This window comes from Macrobrachium rosenbergii, chromosome 27, assembly GCF_040412425.1.
Source record: "Macrobrachium rosenbergii isolate ZJJX-2024 chromosome 27, ASM4041242v1, whole genome shotgun sequence".
Classification (NCBI taxonomy): domain Eukaryota; kingdom Metazoa; phylum Arthropoda; class Malacostraca; order Decapoda; family Palaemonidae; genus Macrobrachium; species Macrobrachium rosenbergii.
Window position 1 is genome coordinate 35,984,509 of NC_089767.1, and position 22,444 is coordinate 36,006,952.

A 22,444-nucleotide genomic window follows, 5' to 3' on the forward strand; every position below is an offset into this window, starting at 1 on the left:
AGGGACAATTTCTCTCTCTCTCTCTCTCTCTCTCTCTCTCTCTCTCTCTCTCTCTCTCTCTCTCTCTCTCTCTCTCTCTCTCTCAAAAGCAAACATCATCTCAGAGAAGCATGCCAAAAAACGACAATCTTTCTCCAAGCCCTCATTAAGAGGAAATGACCCAAACACACACACTGGTCATTACCACTACTCGAATGAGCTTTTGCAAGCAAGACAAATGGAGGAAATGACTTCTGAAATTACATAAACCTTAAGAGCTTAATTAAAGCAAATGTTCTGCCTCTGAGAATTTAATTTCATCCTTCCTGTCTGTCTGTCAACGGATGTCATGATTATTGCAAGAGGGTCATTTAAAGCGTAATTCGCAATCATGCCTTACTAATTCTAATGTCAAGGTTTGGTTAGGAACGGTTCCTTTGTGCTTAAATTGACACATTTGGTAATTTCATTTTAAGAACAAAACTATTAAAATAAGGAAAAATATTGACAAGGGAGCATTCAACAACTCCCGAACTTCAGGTCTTCTAAACCGAAGACCAATTACCTTGTTATCTTAAAGTGCAAACCATCAGCTTTTAAAGTGTTTAAATTCAAATATACGGAAATATACTCGTATATGTGGAACCGGAATCTAGTAGTAAAATTACCTGAATAGATCTTCCAATGAAATTGGAATTAAAATTGCAAAAAATAGGTCATCTAATGAAAATTTACCTCGAGATGCCTCCAGGAATTGGTGACGTCAGCCCATGAGACTAAATCAGTTGTGGTTATGTAAATACTGCTGTTCTTGTCAAAGACGCTAAACAGCGACATTAAATGTGCCTCTGCCGTACTTATTACCATCCGCACAAAAATCTGGAAAAAAAATATTTTATTAATTAGCCAGAAGGAGACACATGTTTCTAGGATAATAATAATAATAATAATACTAATAATAATAATAATAATAATAATAATAATAATAATAATAATAATAATAATAATAATAATCTCGTACATACCCCCAAAAAACTACAATACATTCCCTTTAACCCATATGCGCTTCCTTTCAAAGACGTAGCCACCGATCAAGAAAAAATGTCTGATAACAAAAATTCACAAAAGCTATTAATACACCTTTGTCAAGATGTTTCCTTCTCTTAGGGAAGACTTCGAACATTGCTGATGTCAGCATTTCCGGAATCCCTTCTGAGGAACTATGAAGAATACACGTGTACAGTGTTATGCATGCACTCAAGCGTGTCATTCCAATGCTAGCACTTTTTGTCCAAGACCAAGGATCTGAGGACCGACGTAAATCAAATTCCAATTAATCAAAAGCTGACCTAAAATTGTGAAGCTCATCACATACTCCTAAATATGCACAATTTCATTGGCTGATTTTCTATGAGCATCATATTGTATACACGACTTTGCTTATGTCCTACAAAGTGTTAAAATGCAAACATAAACAAAAATACGTATTTCAATTACACACTGAAACAAATTACAATTCAAAAACAAAACACTAACTAGGACTAACAACAGAAAAACAAGAGAATGTCCCAGAGAAAAAATGAATGAGAACTACATTAGTAGAGAGAGGAAGAGAGAGAGAGAGAGAGAGAGAACACCACCGTCATCATCATCATTGTCATTTAAGCAGACAAATGAAATCCTAATCTCTTCAAATTAAACTTTCACTTAAAGTGTTATCTCGTCAATAGTCTCATACATTCATCACACTTTCCACGAAGATAACAACAAGATGAGTGAGGGATAAGTGAGAGAATTACGGAATTCGCACAGACTTTCATTGGGAGTTCGATTCTTGTGTAAATTTCATAGGCAATAGATCATTAACTTATGGCGAGAGTACGTGAGTCTCCTGTATATAAGGTATATACGTAGGATTTAATATACATATATGTGTGTGTTGTGATTTATACATACACACACACACACACACACACACACACATACATATATATATATATATATATATATATATATATATATATATATATATATATATATATATATATATATATATATATATATATATATATATATATATATATATATATATATATATATATATATATATATATATATATATATATATATATATATATATATATGTGTGTGTGTGTGAGAGAGAGAGAGAGAGAGAGAGAGAGAGAGAGAGAGAGAGAGAGAGAGAGAGAGAGAGAGAGAGACTGATAACATAACCTATATGAACTCACCTTTGGTAATATTAATAAAGTTATATGTAATATGCAAATTTAGTAAAAAAGAAAAAAAAGACTCCGCCATTTAGCAAAGGTACATTTAAAATAATAATAATAATAATAATAATAATAATAATAATAATAATAATAATATAATCATAATAATAATAATAATAATAATAATAATAATAATAATAATAATATAGTTCGTTATGCTGACTAATTACGTGTATTCTCTTTACAGGCAAAAGTGAACTAGGATCACGCGACAACATCCAAATGCTGAGCTCAGCAGACCAGTGTGATGCGCGTGTTTTTGTCCACCGAAGGAACCTGGGTTTTTCATTCCTGTAAGGAACAGATTCACGACAAACCACGTATGCATCATTCGAGACAATATGCATGCGCTCAGCAATAATGCAAACGGATTACCTCTTCTGAGAATGTTCGGGTCACTTCATATCCTAGCATTTCTGCTGATAGAAGTTACGGCGGTTTCAACTTCCCCAGCAGGTAATTTCCAATCTTTAATATTCAAAATGTTCACAGATCAACAATTTTAAGCAACATCCAATGCAATATACAACGTTACTTATAAAAATAACTCTTTTGACAGCAGAACCAGGCAAGGGAGTTGATGCACTTGCTGCTAAACGAAATGTGGGTTATGAAACCAAGGATGAAATAATACCACAAAAGTCCAGCTACCTCCCTGAGCTGAAAGCAGTGGATCGGGTGAGTTTTGTTTATTCTCCAATCCTTGTAGTCTTTAAATCTTTAACCACTCCAGCAATCAGGAATATTTTGAGAAAAGTATGATAATTGTGCTTGTAATCTGCTGTGCTAATCATACTCTAAGACCCTTACAAATGTGTAGAATTTTGAATCAATGACTGGTAAATAACTCGACAGATCAAAGTCAATACTTACTAACAATTTGGAGCTAAAATTATGGTTGGTTTGGCACTAAATAAAAAATGTGTGAAAAACTAATAAAAACAGAGGTTTAGGGAAGCCACTAAAAAGAAAACTTTTAACATAAGAAGATGCTGACTGCATTAAAACTTGACGGGCTTTGTTAATAACTTGAAAGTCTACCGCAAATTTTGGTACCAAATACCCATTTAACCTTCATATTTTCAAAGAGAACCTGCATTCTGTGGACACGAATTTAACTTCGATACAAAGTACCTTCTTTTACATTTCAGGAGTCTTATGACATACACCTTCAAAAGACTTGGGACTGTGCTACCTCCTTGTAAAAGTTCAACATGACAACTGCAAGACGCAAGATGATATGAAAGTCTTCCCAGAAAGTCAGTTGCTCCCGGAAAGCAGAACAACTCGCGTGTCGGCGCTACTGAATTTTTTATTTTTATCTTTTACAAGCTCAGACGTGAACGAACATTTTTCCTCATAAAATGTTATGCTACCTCAACTTTTCATGACCTTTCTGCCCACAGATACAGAATGGCACCATTCCTTAAAGAACACACACATACACACACAGTTCTTTCCCTAAATTCTATTAACAGTCTAATAACATGGAACTCCAAGTGCATTACTCGTAAAATGAACATCTGCAATTAACATTTAGGAAACGCTTGTAAATTAAGTTGATGTGAGTCAAAAAAAAAAAATCGGAGAAGAGTTTAGATGATTATTGCTTTTACAACGGGAAATATTTAGTAAACATGTTCTTCTTGCTAGATATGCAATCAGTGCGTTAGGAATATGAGTAACCATGTCCCCTTTTTTCCAGCATCAACGCCAGATCCGTTTCAAAGGCTCCTACCAACAGCTACCTAAGGGCCTCCCCCACCAGGCAAGCGAAGAAGTCTTTGCTCACCACGATGACGACCGTCTCTCCTACTTCATACAAGTGGACGTAGAAGACGAACCACACATCGACATGAACTTCCGGAATCTCCCGAAGGGCAGCATGACCTATTTCCCACCCGAGGTCATCCCACTTGACCTCCTCTATTCGAGTGAAGACGACGATACCTTCGGGTTCTTGAGTTTTCACGACGAGCACGAAAGCAAGGTCAAAGATTCTCGTGAAAATGCAGCCAAAAGTCATCCTGGGCTGTCCCCTTTTTATATACCACCAAACGAAGATATAGATTACGATTCTTTCTTCATCACGCATTCATCTTCAGCAGAGGAGCTAAAGCCAGTCTTCCTAGCCAAAGATTTCTCTTCAGTTTCCACTTCTACGAGTCAACCATCAGTTAATTTCGAGTCCCATGAAATCGGACACCATCATAATTTCGACAGCCCCTCAGTTAATTCAGACTCCCTTGAAACCGATCACCATCGTAACTTCGACAGACCTTCATTTAATTTAGATTTCCCTCAAATTGGACAACATCTTAACGTCGACAGACCGTCAGTTAATTCAGATTCCCTTGAAATCGAACCCCATCTTAACTTCGACAGGCCCTCGCCTAATTTAGATTCCCTTGAAATCGACCGCCATCATAACGTCGACAGGCCCTCAGTTAATTTACATCCCCCTGAAATCAAACACCATCATAACATCGACAGCACCTCAGTTAATTCAGATCCCCTTAATATCAAACACATCGACAGCCCCTCAGTTAATTCAGATCCCCTTAACATCAAACACATCGACAGCCCCTCAGTTAATTCAGATCCCCTTAATATCAAACACCATCATAATTTCGACGAACCTAGTTCAGAAAACGCCCCATTTCACTTCCTCTCTGACACTTTAGGGGAATCTGATATACCGACAAACAATGTTCTCGAAGCTGGCGACAACAACCTCGACTTCCGATCGAGCTTTCCCACAACTTCAAACCTTTCGACACATCCATCTTTGACAACATCGGCGTCTCACTCCTTCCCCTCACAAACAACCACCTCTGATTCTCCAACTGCAGAATCAGGTGAAATATTTTTCATTACTGGTCACAGTGGTAACTCAAATGATACGGAAGATTATTACTCATTTTCTACAACCTTAATCAACAGTCAACCTTTGCATATTTCGAGTACCCCTGCCACTATTTTTGATGCACCAAGCTCATTCCTATTACCACAAACCATCCCCCACAATCACGGCCCAAACATCCAACATCAGGACATCGTAAGTCCCTCTTCCACTTCAGCCCTACATCACGACATCACAGGTCCCTCTTTCACTTCAGCTCTACATCATGACATCTTCAGTCCCTCTTCCACTCCGGCACAAAAGCATGACATCACAGGTCCCTCTTTCACTTCAGCCCTACAACAAGACATTACAGGTCCCCCTCTAACTTCAGCCCTTCCAAAGTCGCTATCCACCACAAAACTTCCTAATCCTGATCTGTCAATAGAACGTCAAAAGAGTCCGAAGTTTTCTAGCAAAGAGAGTCGACGAAAGCTGTCAGGCCATGTGACAAATCAATCTAGTTCTTCTAAAGAAAGGGCCTCCAAAGAGGAATCTAGTGACCGCTCTATTCCAGGTATACCTGGTACCGATTATCCTCTGTATCACACTGTACCAGTCACAAGCTTTGACTGCTCTACCAAAGAATTTGGTGGTTATTATGCTGATCCCGAGACTAGTTGTCAGGTAAGTCTTCTTCCAATAGTTTCGGTATGCTAACTTTGTCACGATTCCGCAAAGCTTATATCATGCATATTTTAAAAGAACGAGTTGTTTTTAGTTCAGAATACAAAATATTATTCAAGATAAACACTTTGCACACTACCAACACTTTTTCATTTGAAGATTTCTGATAACTAAGGTGAAATTTTAAATCTACTGACCCACAGGATTCATAAATGTTCAATATTGTAAAGTTTACGGGCCCATTTTGTTGAAGTGAACACACTTAAATAATTCAGGTAACAATTCAGAGATATTACTGTGCATGAACTGACTGTTATTCAGTGTAATCCACACACTTATTTCCTCCATTGCAGGCTTTCCACATATGCCTCGGCAGGAAGAGTCACAGTTTCCTGTGTCCCATTGGCACAATGTTCAACCAAAAGCTGCTGGTTTGCGATTGGTGGTACAACTCCGTGTGTGTAAAGGAACCACAGCATCAAATTTAAAAGAACTCTATCGGTTACAACAACACATACCAAAGAACTTTCCACAGACGAGACGACGTGTTACTTATACTATAAGTTTGACTAGTCATTTACCGTGATCACTGACCAAGACCTTGACTACTTACTGTTAGCTACGATGTTATTTAATTTTCATGTCTCAGAACTTGATTATTGTTAGTTATCTTTATTTTACTGTCTGTGTCTTAAAGTGTACTAGAGTAAGATAATCGTAGTCCAATCTTGCGGATATCCTACGGATTTCATAAACCTAGCTTACTAATAAAATAACTGAACTTAAAATTCTGAATTTTGACTTGCTAAGACTAAAAGCAAACCTAAATTTTCACAAAACAGAGCATAATTAATATATTGCAAATTTCAGTGACTTGTGAAACAGAGAGAGTTTTGCAAAATTACTCAATATTTGTATATTCTTAATTTCCATGGCATGAATTTCGTAGTTATGCGTTACCTCACTCCAAAGATACGATACGTACGAGTTGACTAGTATTAGAGTCTTTAGCATAAACTACAGCAGAAGACTTAAACCACTCTTAACCTGGATTACTTCATGGTTGACTGACCCTAGTTAACATACACCTCGCAGGTATCTCTAAGCACTTTATCCTATCAACTGCCATTTTTTTTTTTTTTTTTTAATCTTCAGCTGAAAACCCTTATGTACAGAGTCAACAGACTATAAACCCAAGAGGGTTCCAAAGGGAAACCCGCCTGCAGAGAGGGAGACACAAGTTATAAAAAAAGGTGATAAATATATAAATATAAGGGAATCAAAAATAAAACCGATATACTTGAATTCAGGAGACGTCAGCAGAGAGCAGGAATGAATTTGCTCCACGCTTCAACACTGGGAGATCAGAAAACTCCACAACTGCACTAGGAAAACTGTTCAACATTTTAGTTGTACCCAGGATTTGCTTTAATAATAATAAGATTTAATTAATAATAATAATAATAATAATAATAATAATAATAATAATAATCCCACTGAATATAATACTTGATCCACTTCACATCTCTCTTCAATATTTGACTTCAGAAATGAAAAGCAAAACTGCTTACAGGTATATCACCTGCATAGTCCTGCATTGTGCACTATCTCATTTCAAGGATAATAACCGCACGACTAAGACAAAACGAGAATAATATCCTAGCACACTACCCCGTGAAATAACAAACAACAAACAATGCAGATGTACGCGCACTCAGCACAGCACAAATAATGTTCTGCTGCCCATTATATACTTAAGAAAATCAAGCCCAACCAGCACCAATTACGATGACTTATTTGTTAACGAACTCGACGGCATCACTATACTCCAGATGAGTGAGGCCTGGACGCAGACTCATTGACAGATTGCCTCCTAAAAGCAATCAGTTCAATGCATAATATTACCCACCAAGCACTTTATGCACTTAGCTAAATGGCATTGCCTTCAACGTTTCAATAGCGTACTCTGTCAACCTTAAAATGCCCTGTACACTCAACCTTGTATTGACCCACAGACTCTTTAAATCATCCCATACTCTGACAAGTGACTACTGTTATTTACCTGAAAATAAGGTAATCTACAGAATACTTCATGTACATATTTTTTGTTTATATCTGTATATCAAAGTATAGCTCAGCTGCTAAAATAGAAGGAAAAATTTATATATTCAAAATGCTCGTCTGTGTATAACATTAAAATAAATCTTTGTCTACTCGTGTATACAGATGCCTCACTGCACGATAAATGTTGAACACAGCTGTTTATGTATATTCCTATTTTTTATATTTATAAATAAATTTGCATCATAATCACGATTCATTTGCCCTTCTTCCGATATCTAATCTACAGAGAGAGAGAGAGAGAGAGAGAGAGAGAGAGAGAGAGAGAGAGAGAGAGATTCTCGCGGTGTCAACGTGCCGTTGTGTATTAGAAGATATTCTCAGGGTGAACTTATTACCGAGTTGAACACGTGTTCCTTACACAATGTCTCGCACTTACCAGTTCATTAAAGGGAGTGCTGGCGGTAGGGAGGTGGTCGGAACTTCAGGAGGAAGTGTACATAAATGTACATGCAAAACATTGAATTTATTTTTTGTCTTGGAACTGAAAGGTAAGTTTGTACGGGTGTTCACTTTTCTTTGGGTTTCCATAACCGGCGCGTTTTCGCTTTATACATTAATTAGAATCTTGCTGGAAAAAATGCTCTGTCAATAACAGTGTTGCTAATGGTGCCAATATGGCTTCTATATCTTTTAAGTTCAGTTTCGCATCAAATTAATCAGTAAAAAACGCGAATGCTTTTTTTTATAAGACAGAATTTTAACTTACTAATATTTGCTGGTGGGAAAGTGAACAAACTTATTGTACATAGCTATAAAGACAAGTTACGTTAGCAATCTGTATTAGAGAAGTTTTAAAACACTTACGCAAAATAGCTTTGTCAAGTGTAGTCATGTGATGAAGGCCATGTACAAACACACTTGTACTATTTCCATTACCAAAAAAAAAAAAGAAAAAACAAATGCAGAAGCTATAAATACTAACAATAATGAAAACCGTAACTACGGATGGCTGGAATTCAAGGCTTGAGCCCCAGCTCTAAGGCAAATAAGGCCATAATGGAAAAGTTTATTCGACAATCAGATATTTTACCGATTAGTCTCAAAAAAGAACTCAGAAATTTCAATAGCTCGCACACGATCTCTTTAAAAATTATCTATACGAGGCATAAACTAATATAAGGATTTCCCATGATTTAAAGTCACGGAAAACAGCTCTGTCGCTGATTATCTTGAGCAGTACACGAAAATACGTTGCGAATTTAAATGAATTAAGTACAGAATTTAGACCAAAGGTCAAGCACTGTAACTTATGAGGTCATTCAGCGCTGGAAAAGAAATTGAGAGGAGGTAGGTCTGAAAGGTGTAACAGGAGGAAAACCTCGCAGCTGCACTATGAACTATTTGTTAAGAGAGGTTGAACAGCGAGATGAAAGAAACATAATATGAATGGAGGTACAGTAAAAGGAATGAAAGGAGTTGCAGCTAGGGGCCGAAGGGACGCTGCAAGGAACCTTTAGTAATGCATACAGTGCACCCCGTGAGGTACACTGACGGCGCTAACCCCCTACGGGAAGAATATGTTGCGAGGTCGTTAATATAACACAATACCCACAGTGAAGTGTACAACTTCAAAGACAATTTAGAGGCAAGAGCAAACGACCAGTCCTAAGTCTTGTTACATCCAACGACAACAGCCTATCCAAAATGGAAAGAAGACCACGAGGATTACACTACCTTTTAATGCATTTATGAATTAGTTATGGACATGAATAAGCTATGGGCATCTTAAAGCAATATAGAGGACCCTATAGGTCTCGTATCAATTCGAAAAATACAGCTATGTTCCCTCATCATCCGCATTCTAATTTCCATCTCGAAAAGAGTTAAGGCATGGAAGTTATCCTTGTTGCTTAATGGTTGTTACTTTTACATTTTAAAACTGTGCATATATGCACATTTTGGCATACTGAATTATATGTGAGAAAATACATACCCTAGTCTTGGTAAACTATTTGATCTCGGGAAAAGTGCTTAGTTTCATTTTGCATTCTTCAAACAAAGTACACATTCTTCAAACTAATGTTTTCCCGTTTTCATTCATATACGTGGCTCAGCTTACTACTTGAGCGGTTAGTTTTCCTTTTTTCTCTCGTATGATTGCACCTTTCTGAGAAATAAAATGGATGTCTCGATGTCTTATACACTGCTCAATTTCAAAATTATTTTTTTTCTTGTTAGGTGATACTGCAACCTTAATCTGGGCCAAAAGGGCTGATCTCGGCAAATGCGTGGATACTGCCAGGTAGTGCCCACAGCCCTTTGCCCAAAACCCTTTGACCAAAATTATGGTAATTTAATATGAGTAGTATGATGTGCAGAAGTGAATGTAAACCAGTGAACATCGTACAGCTGATAATACCTCAGCTGATAATACCTCAGCTTAGAATTATGAGGTATAGCGAGTGAGAGAATGCCATCAAAATTGGGGCTTTTGACTTTCAATTCACAATACCTTGAAGCTTGAGCCCAATATGAAATGGACCATGATTACAAGATGGTCTGCCCACGATTTGAAACCAGGTAGCTGTGGTTAGAATACAGGCAATGACTTTTGCAAGCGTTGTTATTTAGAAGAGTGATTCCATACAATATAGCAGGTCTTACGGGCACCTCCAGTGCCTCGCCCTTCAGACTGCAAGGGACTTGTCGCACACACACCAGGCACCGCCCTTGAATCATTCCATCCGGTTTGAATTCGATGGTCTACCCCATTATCCATTCGCCCGCTGCATCTATTAATTACACACCCTCTTTATGTTCACTTTTCCCAGCTTAAACGTAGCTCTCTGATCGAATTACCTTCATCCCTCTACTCTCTAACCTATACCTCCACTTATCTAGCTCTCTCTCTCTCTCTCTCTAACTCCTCTCGAGCTTCTGCAATCAAAATCAAAATCATGTAATCAGCATAGCACATACACAAAGAAGGCTCCTCCCTTACATTCTCGGCCACTGCTAAGATTTCTTCGGTGACAGTGAAAAAAACAGCTGGGGACTGGCACTAACATTTGGAGAGTTTGTACTGAGAGAAAGTTCAAAGAGAATTGAATTAAGAATTAAAGGAATAACGGCAAATGGAACTAAAATGCAGCTGCTGAATGTCAGTGAGTTTAACGAAATTAGCAATGAAAAAAATGGAAACAAACAGTTGTTAGGGGGATAAAGGCTGCTCAAAAGATACTGACTTCTGTCACGTAACAGACTCCTGAAATTTGACTTAAATTTCAAAAAAGGAGGGCAAAAATAGCTGAAGACAAGAAAGCCTTTTACGTTCTATATTTAACTACCAAGAATCTTGAATATTTTTAATAAATCCAACAAAAACATATATCACCTAAACCGTAAACCTAATCCTAACAAAAACTGTCACAGACAGCCTAATGACATTGCCCACCTATCAAAAAGGGCACCTCACTTTCCACGGTAAACGAACTAATAAATCAAATCAAATCAGAGAGAGAGAGAGAGAGAGAGAGAGAGAGAGAGAGAGAGAGAGAGAGGAGAGAGAGAGAGAGAGGGAGAGAGAGAATGGGTACGAATTATTCTACGGGGCGTGTTGTTATGGCGAATCAAAAGCCGTTTTCCGAATGGAATGTGGGATGGGCCGACAATGCTACACTCGTAATTATTCTCAATTATCAATAAAGTTGCGCATAGACAAAACAGACCACGTTAAAATGGATAACAGACTTGACATACAGGAAGAAAGTACGGTATCGTGAAATGGTAATTCATATGAACTTGAATAATCACGAAAAGCCAGACTGTTTGGTTAAGTGACTGGTAGACGGCACCATATTCTAGAGGTTCGTTCCTCGACATGGCTAGATAAAGTGGTAGGTCTAATGCTAAAATTAGGCCTACGAGTGACACTTTAACTGACAAATGACTTCATTGCAAGTAAATAGTTTGCGTGTGTACTCTCAATTGAAGTTAGTCTTATTTTTTTTATCGCAACCCAAACATAAAATCTCAATACGTCTCTTCCTGACATTGCGTTGCGTTGATGATAATTCATTATAACGATAAAGGAGCTATGGTTCCTAGCTAATTTGATGTAAAATTTATATGTTAACATCACAGTAGTCATTCAACTTTTACTTATTAATGGTTTCATGGTTTCATTATAATTTAATTTGTTCTTGTCCACTGGCTACATTTCGCCCAGTTTCAAGTTAATTGGGTAATTTTCTCACTGGATAAACTGCCAATTGGTACAATTCATCCAAATGGTACATTTTGTCCAACTTACACATCTTATTCCACTGGGAGCATTGACTGTATTTTGTCTCACGGGTAGTTAAGCATGTATTGTTCATTGACTACACCCGGAATGATTCGTTCATTGAGTACACTTTCTTCACTGAGAACATTCGTCCAAATGAGAACTTTATATCTACTAGGTAAAATTTGTCTACTGGGTACTTCCATTTTTATTTCCAAATTCAAGTCAAAAGGTCAGTCTAAATGAAGTTTTTTTTTTCCTGGCCTCAAGTCTCTACTATTATCTACGTACTGCTAAGCATAAATAACATGCTCACCTAACATACATTCGCATGTGGTATTGCAAGCGCTAACGTAAGTATTTTATACAATTCATCAAATACAATAAATGTATGTAGTTTATACAAGTAATCAAATACAAAGTTGGAGACACTGCGATTGGATAATAAAAATGTCTGCAGACAGACTGGGCGACATTTGGCATTAATGTCAAGCGGGTTCACTCAGACCAGAGCTCAGACATTCACCTACGGTACAAACAACCTAAGGTGAAACGGAACTACGTCCGCAGAGTTGCCAGCGTTGACTTTTTAAAAAGATTTACAGGTCCGGAGGCGTGTCTCAATGACCGGAGCTTGATATTGCTGTAAAAAGTGGCCCAGTCCGTATTAACAATTTTTTTTTATCTAACCGCAATATTTCCAACAGTGAGTCTTGTTTGTATAAGCTACGCCAATAACAAATTAAAATTATATTATGTAAATTAGAAGTTCATTATACACTTAACAGTATGTGACAGGGTACAAACAAATTAAAAACAAAAAAAAAATGCCGCAATCTAATTACATTATTCAATTAGAATTAAATATAAAACCGATTAGCAAACTGGAATTATTAAATGCCAATAGAATTATTGACAGTAACAACGTTGATAAGGACAAAAAGTCATCAGTGATAAAATGGAACTGCAAACTAGTATGTAAAATTTATATAACGTACAAAATAATATACATCAAATGAATTGTATTTAACGGTACCTCATTTATCAGTGACATATATATTACGTCAATTAAGTCAGCTACGAAAAGGGGAGAGAGAGAGAGAGAGAGAGAGAGAGAGAGAGAGAGAGAGAGAGAGAGAGAGAGAGAGAGAGAGAGAGAGAGAGAGAGAGAGAGAGGTACTAAAAGGCCCCACCCACAAGATAATATAGAGGAATATGGACTAATTAACGAACCCATTTAAGTTACGACACTCATTACCCACGTACTTACAGCAATAACAATTATAAGATTCACCTCGGGATACCTCTGCTAAAGTTAAGGTTTAGTTGTTGCCCCAGTCCGTTATTTTCCTTTTCCTAAAGGCACTGAATGGTCTCAAATTCGTATACCATAGCAACAGCAGTACGTCTAATCTCTTGTTCACACTCTATGCCCATCCCTGTTATGGGCACCTTGTCACAATCTGAGGGTGTCAAAGCATACGCAGCAACATCACTGTCTCGACCCTTGGCCTTCGAACTGGTTACAGAACCAGCCAGGCTGGACCAACTAACTAATCTAAGCAAGGAGAGTGTAAACTATTAGTCCCATGTTAAGTGGTGCAATTTTATCTCCCAACAAAACTGTGGATTACAATCCCTGAACAGAATGTACTGTAAAATCACTTGTGGCATCAATGACTCTTGACAACGCTGCAACAGCATTTTTATGAATTAAATAGGAGAAAACAACAACAACTGTCACTCTTCTATTAAAGAAACTACTTCTAATAAAAGATATCACAATTACTTCTGCTCCTGACATGACAAAGACATTACAAAAGAAACTCCATCGACCACCACTGCATCTGTCGTCCAAAAGCAGCTCTGCCAACTTCTGTGCTTTAATGTTAGCAGATAATTAGCTCTGAAACATAAACTCCAAGTAAACAAACTGTCAGCACTGAGCTGGTTTTTCCAAAATAGTTCATCATCTTGACAGGATTCCAGACCCTGAAAATTTAATTACAATCTGTCCTACCATTTTTGGAACACTGTACCCTGCTGAAAAATGGTATGATGGACAAGGGAGAAAATCAAATTTCTTCCAATAGTGTTGGATGTTATTACAACCATCAAAGTCAAAACTTGTTAACTTTGTTCTTCCGGAGCTTTCTGTAAGATGCAACTGTGGGAGAAAAGTAGCATATTACAAAACACGGTCATGCATTCCACCATGACTGACACTATTAGTTCTGTTAGGTGAAGAGTTTCTTACAAAATACCACTTCTCAGACTTTACTCTGTACCTGCTTTCTTCTACTTCCAGATTAAGAAAGGGGGCATGTCCTGGAGTCTCTGGCTCTGGGTGGGAGTAGCTGGGCTCTTGGCCCTGGCTTCCACATCCAAAGGCCTTATGTGCTACCACTGCAGCAACTGCCGCCACGAGAGGGGCACAGCTCTGATGTGCAACTATGGATATGACGTCTGCACGGTGAGAACTTTAATCTATATTGTATGTGTAAGTGTGTATACATAAGTACAATGAATGTACATACATATCACGATGTGTATGTACATATTATCCTGTTGTACATATGTAAAATTATGAATACAGGTAAGTGCACACACATGGAAAAAACATACAGATCACAAATGCAGAACAATATGACATAGAATCATATAAACACAATTCCAATAATCTCACTTCTTAAGAGGTAGATCTATGATAATTATGGGGCATTTACATTGTGTTGCTATAACCTATATACAGTACACTGTACACCACTAATAACAGAACAGGAAGGGAAGACAGACAGAGAGTGAGAGAGAGAGAGACTATTTTGCAAAGTACAACAATGGTTGACAAGGATCTTTCATTACCACTCTCCCATAGTGTACTTGACTGTACACTACTACAGGATAAAAGCAAAGACTTAGGTACCAACGCCAAGACCCTATTCCTTGAAAAAACACAGAACATCTTCGACTCAAACTGTAACAACTCCCTTTCCAGAAAGTGGTCATCGTGGGTCGAGTTGAGAAATCATGTGGAAAACAGCAGATTTGTGGGTTTGGTCCTCACAGCCGTGGAACTATCAGCTCATGGAGCCACCTACAGAAACTCCTTAGTGATGTAAATACAGGTAAACAAATGGTCAGACTGTTTATTCTTCAACTGACTGTCTTAGAAGTTTATCATCGGTGTTAATGATGTTCATTAAATATTTTACTTAACATTACTAATTTCCACTTTACAGGATTATTACATGGTGAATGTATATATATCATATGTATGGTGTTTACGGTATTTGAATATACATTATCATCACATTATATATTTGAATATACATTATTATCACATTATATATATATGTAACATGCAAACACTGTATACATACAGAGAAGTCCTTGATATAGATTTCTGCATTACACATGATATCTACAAGTATATAAGCTTTGCAATATATATGCTTCTGATTGTATGCACAGTACATCATTTATTGCATTTTAACTTCTGTACTAATTACCCAAATCTGAGAAAACCCTCCTTTGAGAGAGCAGCTTACTTAAAACTTCATAGTGTAAATGAAGTGAGCAACAAAACGCAAAAATTCTAACTTTCAGTTTAATACTGAACCCTTAATAAGTCATAAAACTCTGACATAAAATGCCATTTATTGAGGCGATTGCTTACATAATTCTGTCCATATAAACGTTTACCAATTAGCTTTCTATAACGGTTACTGGCCACAACTGTACCCTCCATCCTTGGGGCTCCAGGCTTAACAGTACAGTAATGAGGAAAATGCATTATTCATAGTTGCCGCCTCTGGGGGTTAATAACTGCATACTCTATGATATTTTTATCTTTTGCCAATATATTACATGCTTAAAACTCAAACTGCATTTGTATCTGACTCACACTGAAGAATCTTACTACAGTATATATAAAAAAATATATGTCCATCTTTGTTGTGTTTAACACCCCAACTGCAGTGCACCCATCTCTCAATGGCTATGTTTGCACAAGGCATTGTTTCTCACTGAGCAGTTGGTGTTGCATTTTCTTGCTAGGATCCTCATTTTGCAGTTTTAAAGCTGAATAGTAAGAGATTCTATGATTCAATCAATAGTAACATCAAATACTTAAAAAGCTTCTGAAATTGGGGAGTGTTTACAAGTAACAAGAGGAAATTAGCTATGGCTAGTCAAGAAATAACAGTGGTGATTGTGGATCTAAATATTATGCTCTCAAACCTTTTCTGATATATTGTAACTGTTATAAATCAAAAGGCATAAAAATCTAGAAATGCTTTCATGACAGACATAATACTCTGAAAAGTCGTGCCTCCAATTAAAAGAGCACAAATCATAAATCACTTCATAATGAAGACCACAAGGGCAAACCAAGGTTTTTTAGGCATCCATCAAAACTAACTAAACATAAGTGTTTTGTGTTTCAACTGAAACACTATAAAACACCTGTGATATGTAGACAAGTGAAATAAGTCATAACAATCATAGACTGGCTTAATTTGATCTTATGTAGTACCAGATAACGGTCTTAAATATTAATTTTTTGTTTTTGGCTGGCTTCAGAATTGGTCCTGACAATTCAAAAGTAACTAACAGTATACAGTATAGTAATCATGTTCTGAGCATAGTTTGCGGGAAAAACAAACCCGTGGATAACCCACTGTCTATCAGTATTAACATAATAAGATATGAAATTATAGTGCCAGGACACAGTCTGGTAACACCAAAATTTATTACTTAAAATTAAGCCAAAATCAGTGGTATCTATTTGAATGATGTTTTGTTTCTGCAAACCAAAACTCATAATTTTCCAGTTTGCTGGAAGTAGAAAGTACTGTACAGTACCACCCATTTTTGACATGCCAAGACCAAACAATATAAAATTTAAAACATTATTCTGGGAAATAACAAAAGCAGCAAAATGCAGAAATAAATTCTAACCTCTTCCAACATAACCTAAACCAGATCCTGAATACTCAAACAAATTGGTGCAATGAAGTCCAGCATGCCTAGGGTGGGCTACTCCAGCCTCAGCATCCATATTCTGAAGACACCATAAACAAATGTAACCTATGGCATCAGGTCTTTCCTGATGGAGGAAGGGGCGAGAAGGTGGGGGTGAAGGTTGACTGTCCTCCCTGGAAACCAGCACCCACACCCCCTTAACGCCCAACAACCTAACCTAGCGTAGAACATCTTCAATCAAGAGTAGCAAGGATGCTTCATTGCACAAACAGTATTTCTTCCTTTCATCTCATTCCCAGTAGTGGAGAGTCATTTATCAGTGATTGGGATTATGGCACTTAATGATGGAAAAAAATTTGGATGCGCAACCAATGAATGCCCCTGCCATCACATTTTATTTGTACATTATGAACTCATTTGTCCATCTAATTTCTACTGAGAAAAATCCAAAACTACATAAATTTTATTTATTCAAACACTTACAATATCATATTCCCAAGTGGCAAGAAATTAAAAATATATTTTAATACAAACACGATATTGGAATCTTACAGCTGTGCTCTTAAGTCTTCTTAATCTATTTCATACGAAAATCGTACTTAAATCAATCGTAAGGTCACTGCTATGCCGTATTTCGCACCAGTCGATGGGAATGAATGATACAACATAGGTCTATATAAAAGACTGTAAATACTTCAGTAACAGTAAATCTGCGATACATTTTAGTACGATTTTCGTATTGGGCTTACTAGTGACACTAGAGCAGCATTAAAACTAAAATATTGTTTTGTGGTATTAAAACAATACCGTGTTGGGCTACCTAACATTTAAACTGTAACACTCAAACCATCCTATGCTAGCCAATCCTAGGCCTACTTACCACCATACTAGCTACCTAATGAACTTGGGCCTAGTGTGAAATCCTTTACTGAGGTAATGATAACTCAAGAAGCCTCAATGTTAAACTTGGCAGCTCGATGGTTACTTTAGAAGATGGCATACCTAGGCCTATGTAGAGTGAAGCTTCGCCAATGACAAGCACCGCAGGATTTGCCACTTTTCATTTAATATTTTATATTGCTGAAACGACTAAATAAAATTTTATGGATACAATTAAAAAATTTTATGCTTAATTGTCAAAATAAGCTTCAGGTTACTAACATGAGAACTAAAATAATAACGCAAAGTCTTGCCAAGTAGTTTTAAGTTTTAAAAAGCTATTTTGAACCACTAGGCCTAACTAGGATACCAACATAACCCAATCATCTTTCTTTGACGTACCTTCACCAATTCATTGTTTTACTTCTCTCTTTCACTTTGTAGGCGCTATTAAACCTTCCGAGTTTATTTTTGAAGACCGGTTACCAAATCAGTCTTCGTCAGGTGCACCCAATGACACAACGGAGTTAGTTTAGTTACTCCTCAAATGACACTAAAAAACTATACGTCGATTGCTCCAATTATAAGGTGCGCTTCTTCTTCTTCTTCTTTTGCCAGATCTGTTAAGGATTCCCGGTGGTCTGGATGCCAGCAGCGTTAACTGTTGCTATACAGATTACTGCAACTCGGCTAAGGAAATGACGCCCTCACGTTTCTCGTTAATGATACCTTTCATAGTTTACATCATGCGGTGTTATACTGCCTAGTTAATGAGTCTTCATGACTAAATACATTAAAACCAGATTTGGATGAACAATGATTAGTTTACGAATTTTCAAGTATTAACTTAGATTGCTTTGGACAAATAGATACACGATAACCTTAGTAACTATTTTTCAGTCGTATTTGTCACGTAGGCCTACACTTAAAGGTACTTTTTTTTAAAGATAAATGTTCTTACGATAAGGTTATTTCACGAGCAGTAATTTCATTTCAGATTTTTTAGTATTCATAGCGAAGTCTGGGAATTCATTAACACATGAATTGTAATTAGCATAGATTGGTAGTTAAGTTTGTAGATTCAATTCCCTTTTGTCAGTTTTGTAAATATAAAAATTTGACCAAACACCAGTTGTTTTGATGACCTCCATATGTACTTTACAGTAAATGAAAATAATTACTACAGTGAAGCAAAGTTCAGAGCCACCGCCGACCGTTTGTGGTCTCAACTATCTGTTAGACAGCCAGACATCAAACATCTGACATTCACAACCAAAGGATGATCAACATCCACAAGTATAGTTCTAAGCTTCCATGCCCTGCTTGAATTCTGCAGCCTACTTAATGGTGTAATAGGTTCCGGAGTCTCACCCAGATTTTGCTGCCAACTAGTGACTTTCAATGTAAAGAATCTAAACAAGTGGACTGTGTATTGTCCTGTAAATTGTTGTAGTAGGCAATCACACCAAAATGTTTCATTAACCACTTTTCTTTCTAGGTGGGCTGAGATTTTTAATAACCTTAAGAAAGTTTTTTTCTGCGAGATGGTTCCTAGACCTAAATTTACATTGTAGTTGGGAGTGTGGCATCTGGCACTTGAGGATGTCTCTCCAATGATAATTATCCTTAATCTGTAAAGAGGTGACAATTCCAACTTTTAACAAGTTAAACATGAGGCAACTAGGAAACAAGTTCCAAGCAACAGATGAAACCAAAATGTGATTAAATCACCTGATCAGAGTTTTTTTTTTACAGTACACTACTATGCTGAGAGTGAAACCCGACTCTCCTGAGGAAAACCACCTCAACCAGTGCTAATCGCATTGCAATACTAGATGGTTCCTTGCACAGTACTGCCTAAAGAATGCACTGCACAGCACAGTGTAGGCAGTATGGTACCACTGGTTCTCAAAAACATTCCCATAGCCCAAATAATGTTTCTTTCTTTTACTTTTGACATGTTGCGTATCCTTTTCCATCACAGTTGTACAATTTTTAAAATCTTTTTGCTCCCATTCTGGATCTTTCATTGTAAAACATTCTTTGGATTAATCCCGTGTCTTGAAATTAAAAAAAAAAATTCAAACATCTGAATCTGTGCAGTGTATATTTCTAAAATGTATTACTGCTGCTGTTGAATGAAGTGCATGTTAATAAAAGGAAGCTTTAACACAGCTCGAATAAATTAACTGCAAAGGTACATAGGTACTTAACTACTGGCTGGTTAATTATCTTAACTTCACACTGCCTAAGATGCAAAAGAATGTGTACCCACAAATATGAAAATTCTTATCATGTGTTCCCCACTACATTGCCCTTCACCTTTCACAATGAACTTCAAAGCTCTGATTCTCCCTGGTCACTCACAATCCTATTAGTATAACGAAATAGAAAATATATAAGATAAAACATTAAAAAACAGAATTTCATATTACAGTACCATAAAGTTTCTTATACTGTTATGCTCTAAATTTGACCAGTTGCACAAATCATACACGTAACACAAAATACCATGAAAGATAAAACAAAAGTATCAAGCAAAATACTGAGTCACAATTATTCTTCTCCTCAGATAGGTTGAGGCTACCAGGAGGATTGTATGACAGCAGCATAATGTGTTGTGCTTCAGATTATTGCAACTCGGCCAAGGGGAAAATGCCAACCTACTCCTTGATAATTCTTCCATTAGCCGTTTATCTAATGCAAAAATGAATGGAAAATTTCATATTTTCAGACTGCAGTGCAAAAAAATCATGACATCACAACATGCATAAGATTTGATGCAGAGTACAGAATCAAAACCATCAACTTGACTACTGTTCAGTAAACTGATGACCATTATCTTTGGTGAAAATTACAGAAAATCCTCTGTCAACACATACTTCATGAGGAACAGTGATGTTGAGAAGAGGTAATGTATTTAATACAAACTTAAAACCATTTCAAAGCTGTAATAATAAAGTACTGTACCAGTTTGTGGAAACTAAGGGAAATCACAAAAACAAAGCTGGTTCAAAACTATTCAGCAATTAATCTGTCAGACTCCCAAAAAATATACTTGTCAGCTAGTTAGTAGGCTAACTGATCAAATATGACAACAATTACATCTATAGTAAAATTATTCATATACTTTATATGTAGCAACTAAAAATTACATGACAAAAGTTGTTTCACTGACCATACTTCAAATTTAAAATACTGCATGTGCAGTATACTGTATTACATGCTATACAGTACTGGATGGCTTTGCTTATCACCCTTGAAACCAAACTAGTAACGCTTTCCTTTTAGATTGTTCCCCTGTTTCCATTTACTCTTTCCATCTGGCTCTCAAAACTAGTTCAACTTTCTTCCAGATGCAGCTTTGGCTCCATACTGTCCACGAGTCAAAAAATATGACAGAATGGTCTACTTTCAAAGCTTATGAAAGCAAAATGGTGAATTCTAATTGAGAAAACAAAACTATAAGGATAACATAGTGTGTTTTAATCTAAGTGGCCTCTATACGCCATTTCTTTCTTCAGAAAATTAACATCTTACTATACATATTACGGGTACTGGTAAATCTCACTTGATGCTTCTTTGAATAGTACCTGAAACTTTTTAATAAATACGATAGCATTACACAAAGCTCTCGATTACTGGATATTTACATGGTAGTAATCAAACTTGCAATGTTGATTGTATGACTGAAAAGTCTGACTATAATAAAAATATGAAATGTATTTCCTGTTTGCAGGGTCTCAAACCAAATAAAGTGAAACCATTGTATATGGAACTCGATTGTTGTCTATTCATATGCCTCTGAAAACTACTATTTGTTGATGAGCCAGTTTAATCAACAGCCTATTTACAACATGGTGGGGTGATATGGAAAAAAGAGACTTTACAATTAGTGTAAGGAGAATCAAAACCATGGTTAACCAAAATGAAGCAAAGGCACAGGAGCAGATCTAGGAGTGGCCATGCAGATGTTGCATGCAAGATGAAGGGTTGATAACCATTATGTATAATGTATATTGTGGGAGGTGGTATCACAAATACTAAGGGATAAAATTTAAAAGGAGTTATGGTTATTGTAAATATTGAACGTATACGAAAAGTAAAGGCAAAGATATGGTGAGAACAATTGTTGTGTGTTGCAGGGACTGACCTTAAGAGGCTATAAAGCAGATAATGAAAGGTTACTGGTATGTAAGAGAACACTGTTGTATTTCATTATTAAACTGAGCAAACATTTATGATGCAAATAAGACATGCTTTGTTAGGCAGCAAAGAATAAAATGGACATTCGACAGAGGTCTGATAACAAAATGACATAATTTAGTTTGAACTGTATAAGGAGATGAATTGCAAATTTTGCAAATTAAAATGAAGTTATGGTATTCACGAGATTAGATAAAGCATCAAGATGATTTGGGCATGTGATGAGAC

At 36.7% G+C, this 22,444-nt stretch overlaps 2 protein-coding genes and 1 long non-coding RNA gene across 7 annotated transcripts in view; 2 read left to right on the top strand and 1 right to left on the bottom strand.

Annotated features, from left to right (window-relative positions):
• Positions 1 to 6,959, top strand: part of LOC136853615 (uncharacterized) — a 21,332-nt gene extending 14,373 nt beyond the window's left edge. Inside the window, exons 2-5 of one of the 2 annotated variants that reach the window (XM_067129409.1) lie at positions 2,458 to 2,726; positions 2,833 to 2,948; positions 3,976 to 5,799; positions 6,153 to 6,959. In XM_067129409.1, coding sequence (XP_066985510.1) covers positions 2,612 to 2,726; positions 2,833 to 2,948; positions 3,976 to 5,799; positions 6,153 to 6,287 — 2,190 coding nt within the window. In that variant the 5' untranslated portion in view covers positions 2,458 to 2,611 and the 3' untranslated portion in view covers positions 6,288 to 6,959. Of the gene's footprint in view, positions 1 to 2,457; positions 2,727 to 2,829; positions 2,949 to 3,975; positions 5,800 to 6,152 lie in introns of both variants that reach the window. The other variant, XM_067129408.1, reaches the window with a different exon arrangement.
• The window catches only part of LOC136853618 (uncharacterized), a 60,890-nt gene extending 42,232 nt beyond the window's left edge, over positions 1 to 18,658 (bottom strand). The window contains exons 1-2 of one of the 2 annotated variants that reach the window (XR_010857513.1): positions 18,413 to 18,610; positions 715 to 858 (exon numbers count right to left, since the gene is read on the bottom strand). This is a non-coding gene — a long non-coding RNA (uncharacterized lncRNA). Of the gene's footprint in view, positions 1 to 714; positions 859 to 18,412 lie in introns of both variants that reach the window. The other variant, XR_010857514.1, reaches the window with a different exon arrangement.
• Positions 8,237 to 21,793, top strand: LOC136853617 (uncharacterized). 3 transcript variants are annotated; one of them, XM_067129415.1, is made up of 4 exons: positions 8,237 to 8,411; positions 14,457 to 14,621; positions 15,144 to 15,273; positions 20,583 to 21,793. In XM_067129415.1, the coding sequence occupies exons 2-4, from the start codon at positions 14,472 to 14,474 to the stop codon at positions 20,720 to 20,722; spliced, it is 420 nt and encodes a 139-aa protein (XP_066985516.1). In that variant the 5' UTR covers positions 8,237 to 8,411; positions 14,457 to 14,471; the 3' UTR covers positions 20,723 to 21,793. The 3 variants fall into 3 exon arrangements, with proteins under 3 accessions (XP_066985516.1, XP_066985515.1, XP_066985518.1); XM_067129414.1 differs by lacking the exon at positions 20,583 to 21,793 and adding an exon at positions 18,629 to 19,136; XM_067129417.1 differs by having other exon boundaries at positions 8,271 to 8,411; positions 20,587 to 21,793.
• The last annotated feature ends 651 nt before the right edge of the window (positions 21,794 to 22,444 follow it).

Coding starts and splice junctions, on each gene's coding strand:
- LOC136853617 (XM_067129414.1), top strand. CDS start 14,472: ATGTCCTGGAGTCTCTGGCTCTGGGTGGGAGTAGCTGGGCTCTTGGCC. Junction 14,622..15,143: donor ATGGATATGACGTCTGCACG/GTGAGAACTTTA, acceptor CTCCCTTTCCAG/AAAGTGGTCATCGTGGGTCG. Junction 15,274..18,628: donor CCTTAGTGATGTAAATACAG/GTAAACAAATGG, acceptor TTCTTTTGCCAG/ATCTGTTAAGGATTCCCGGT.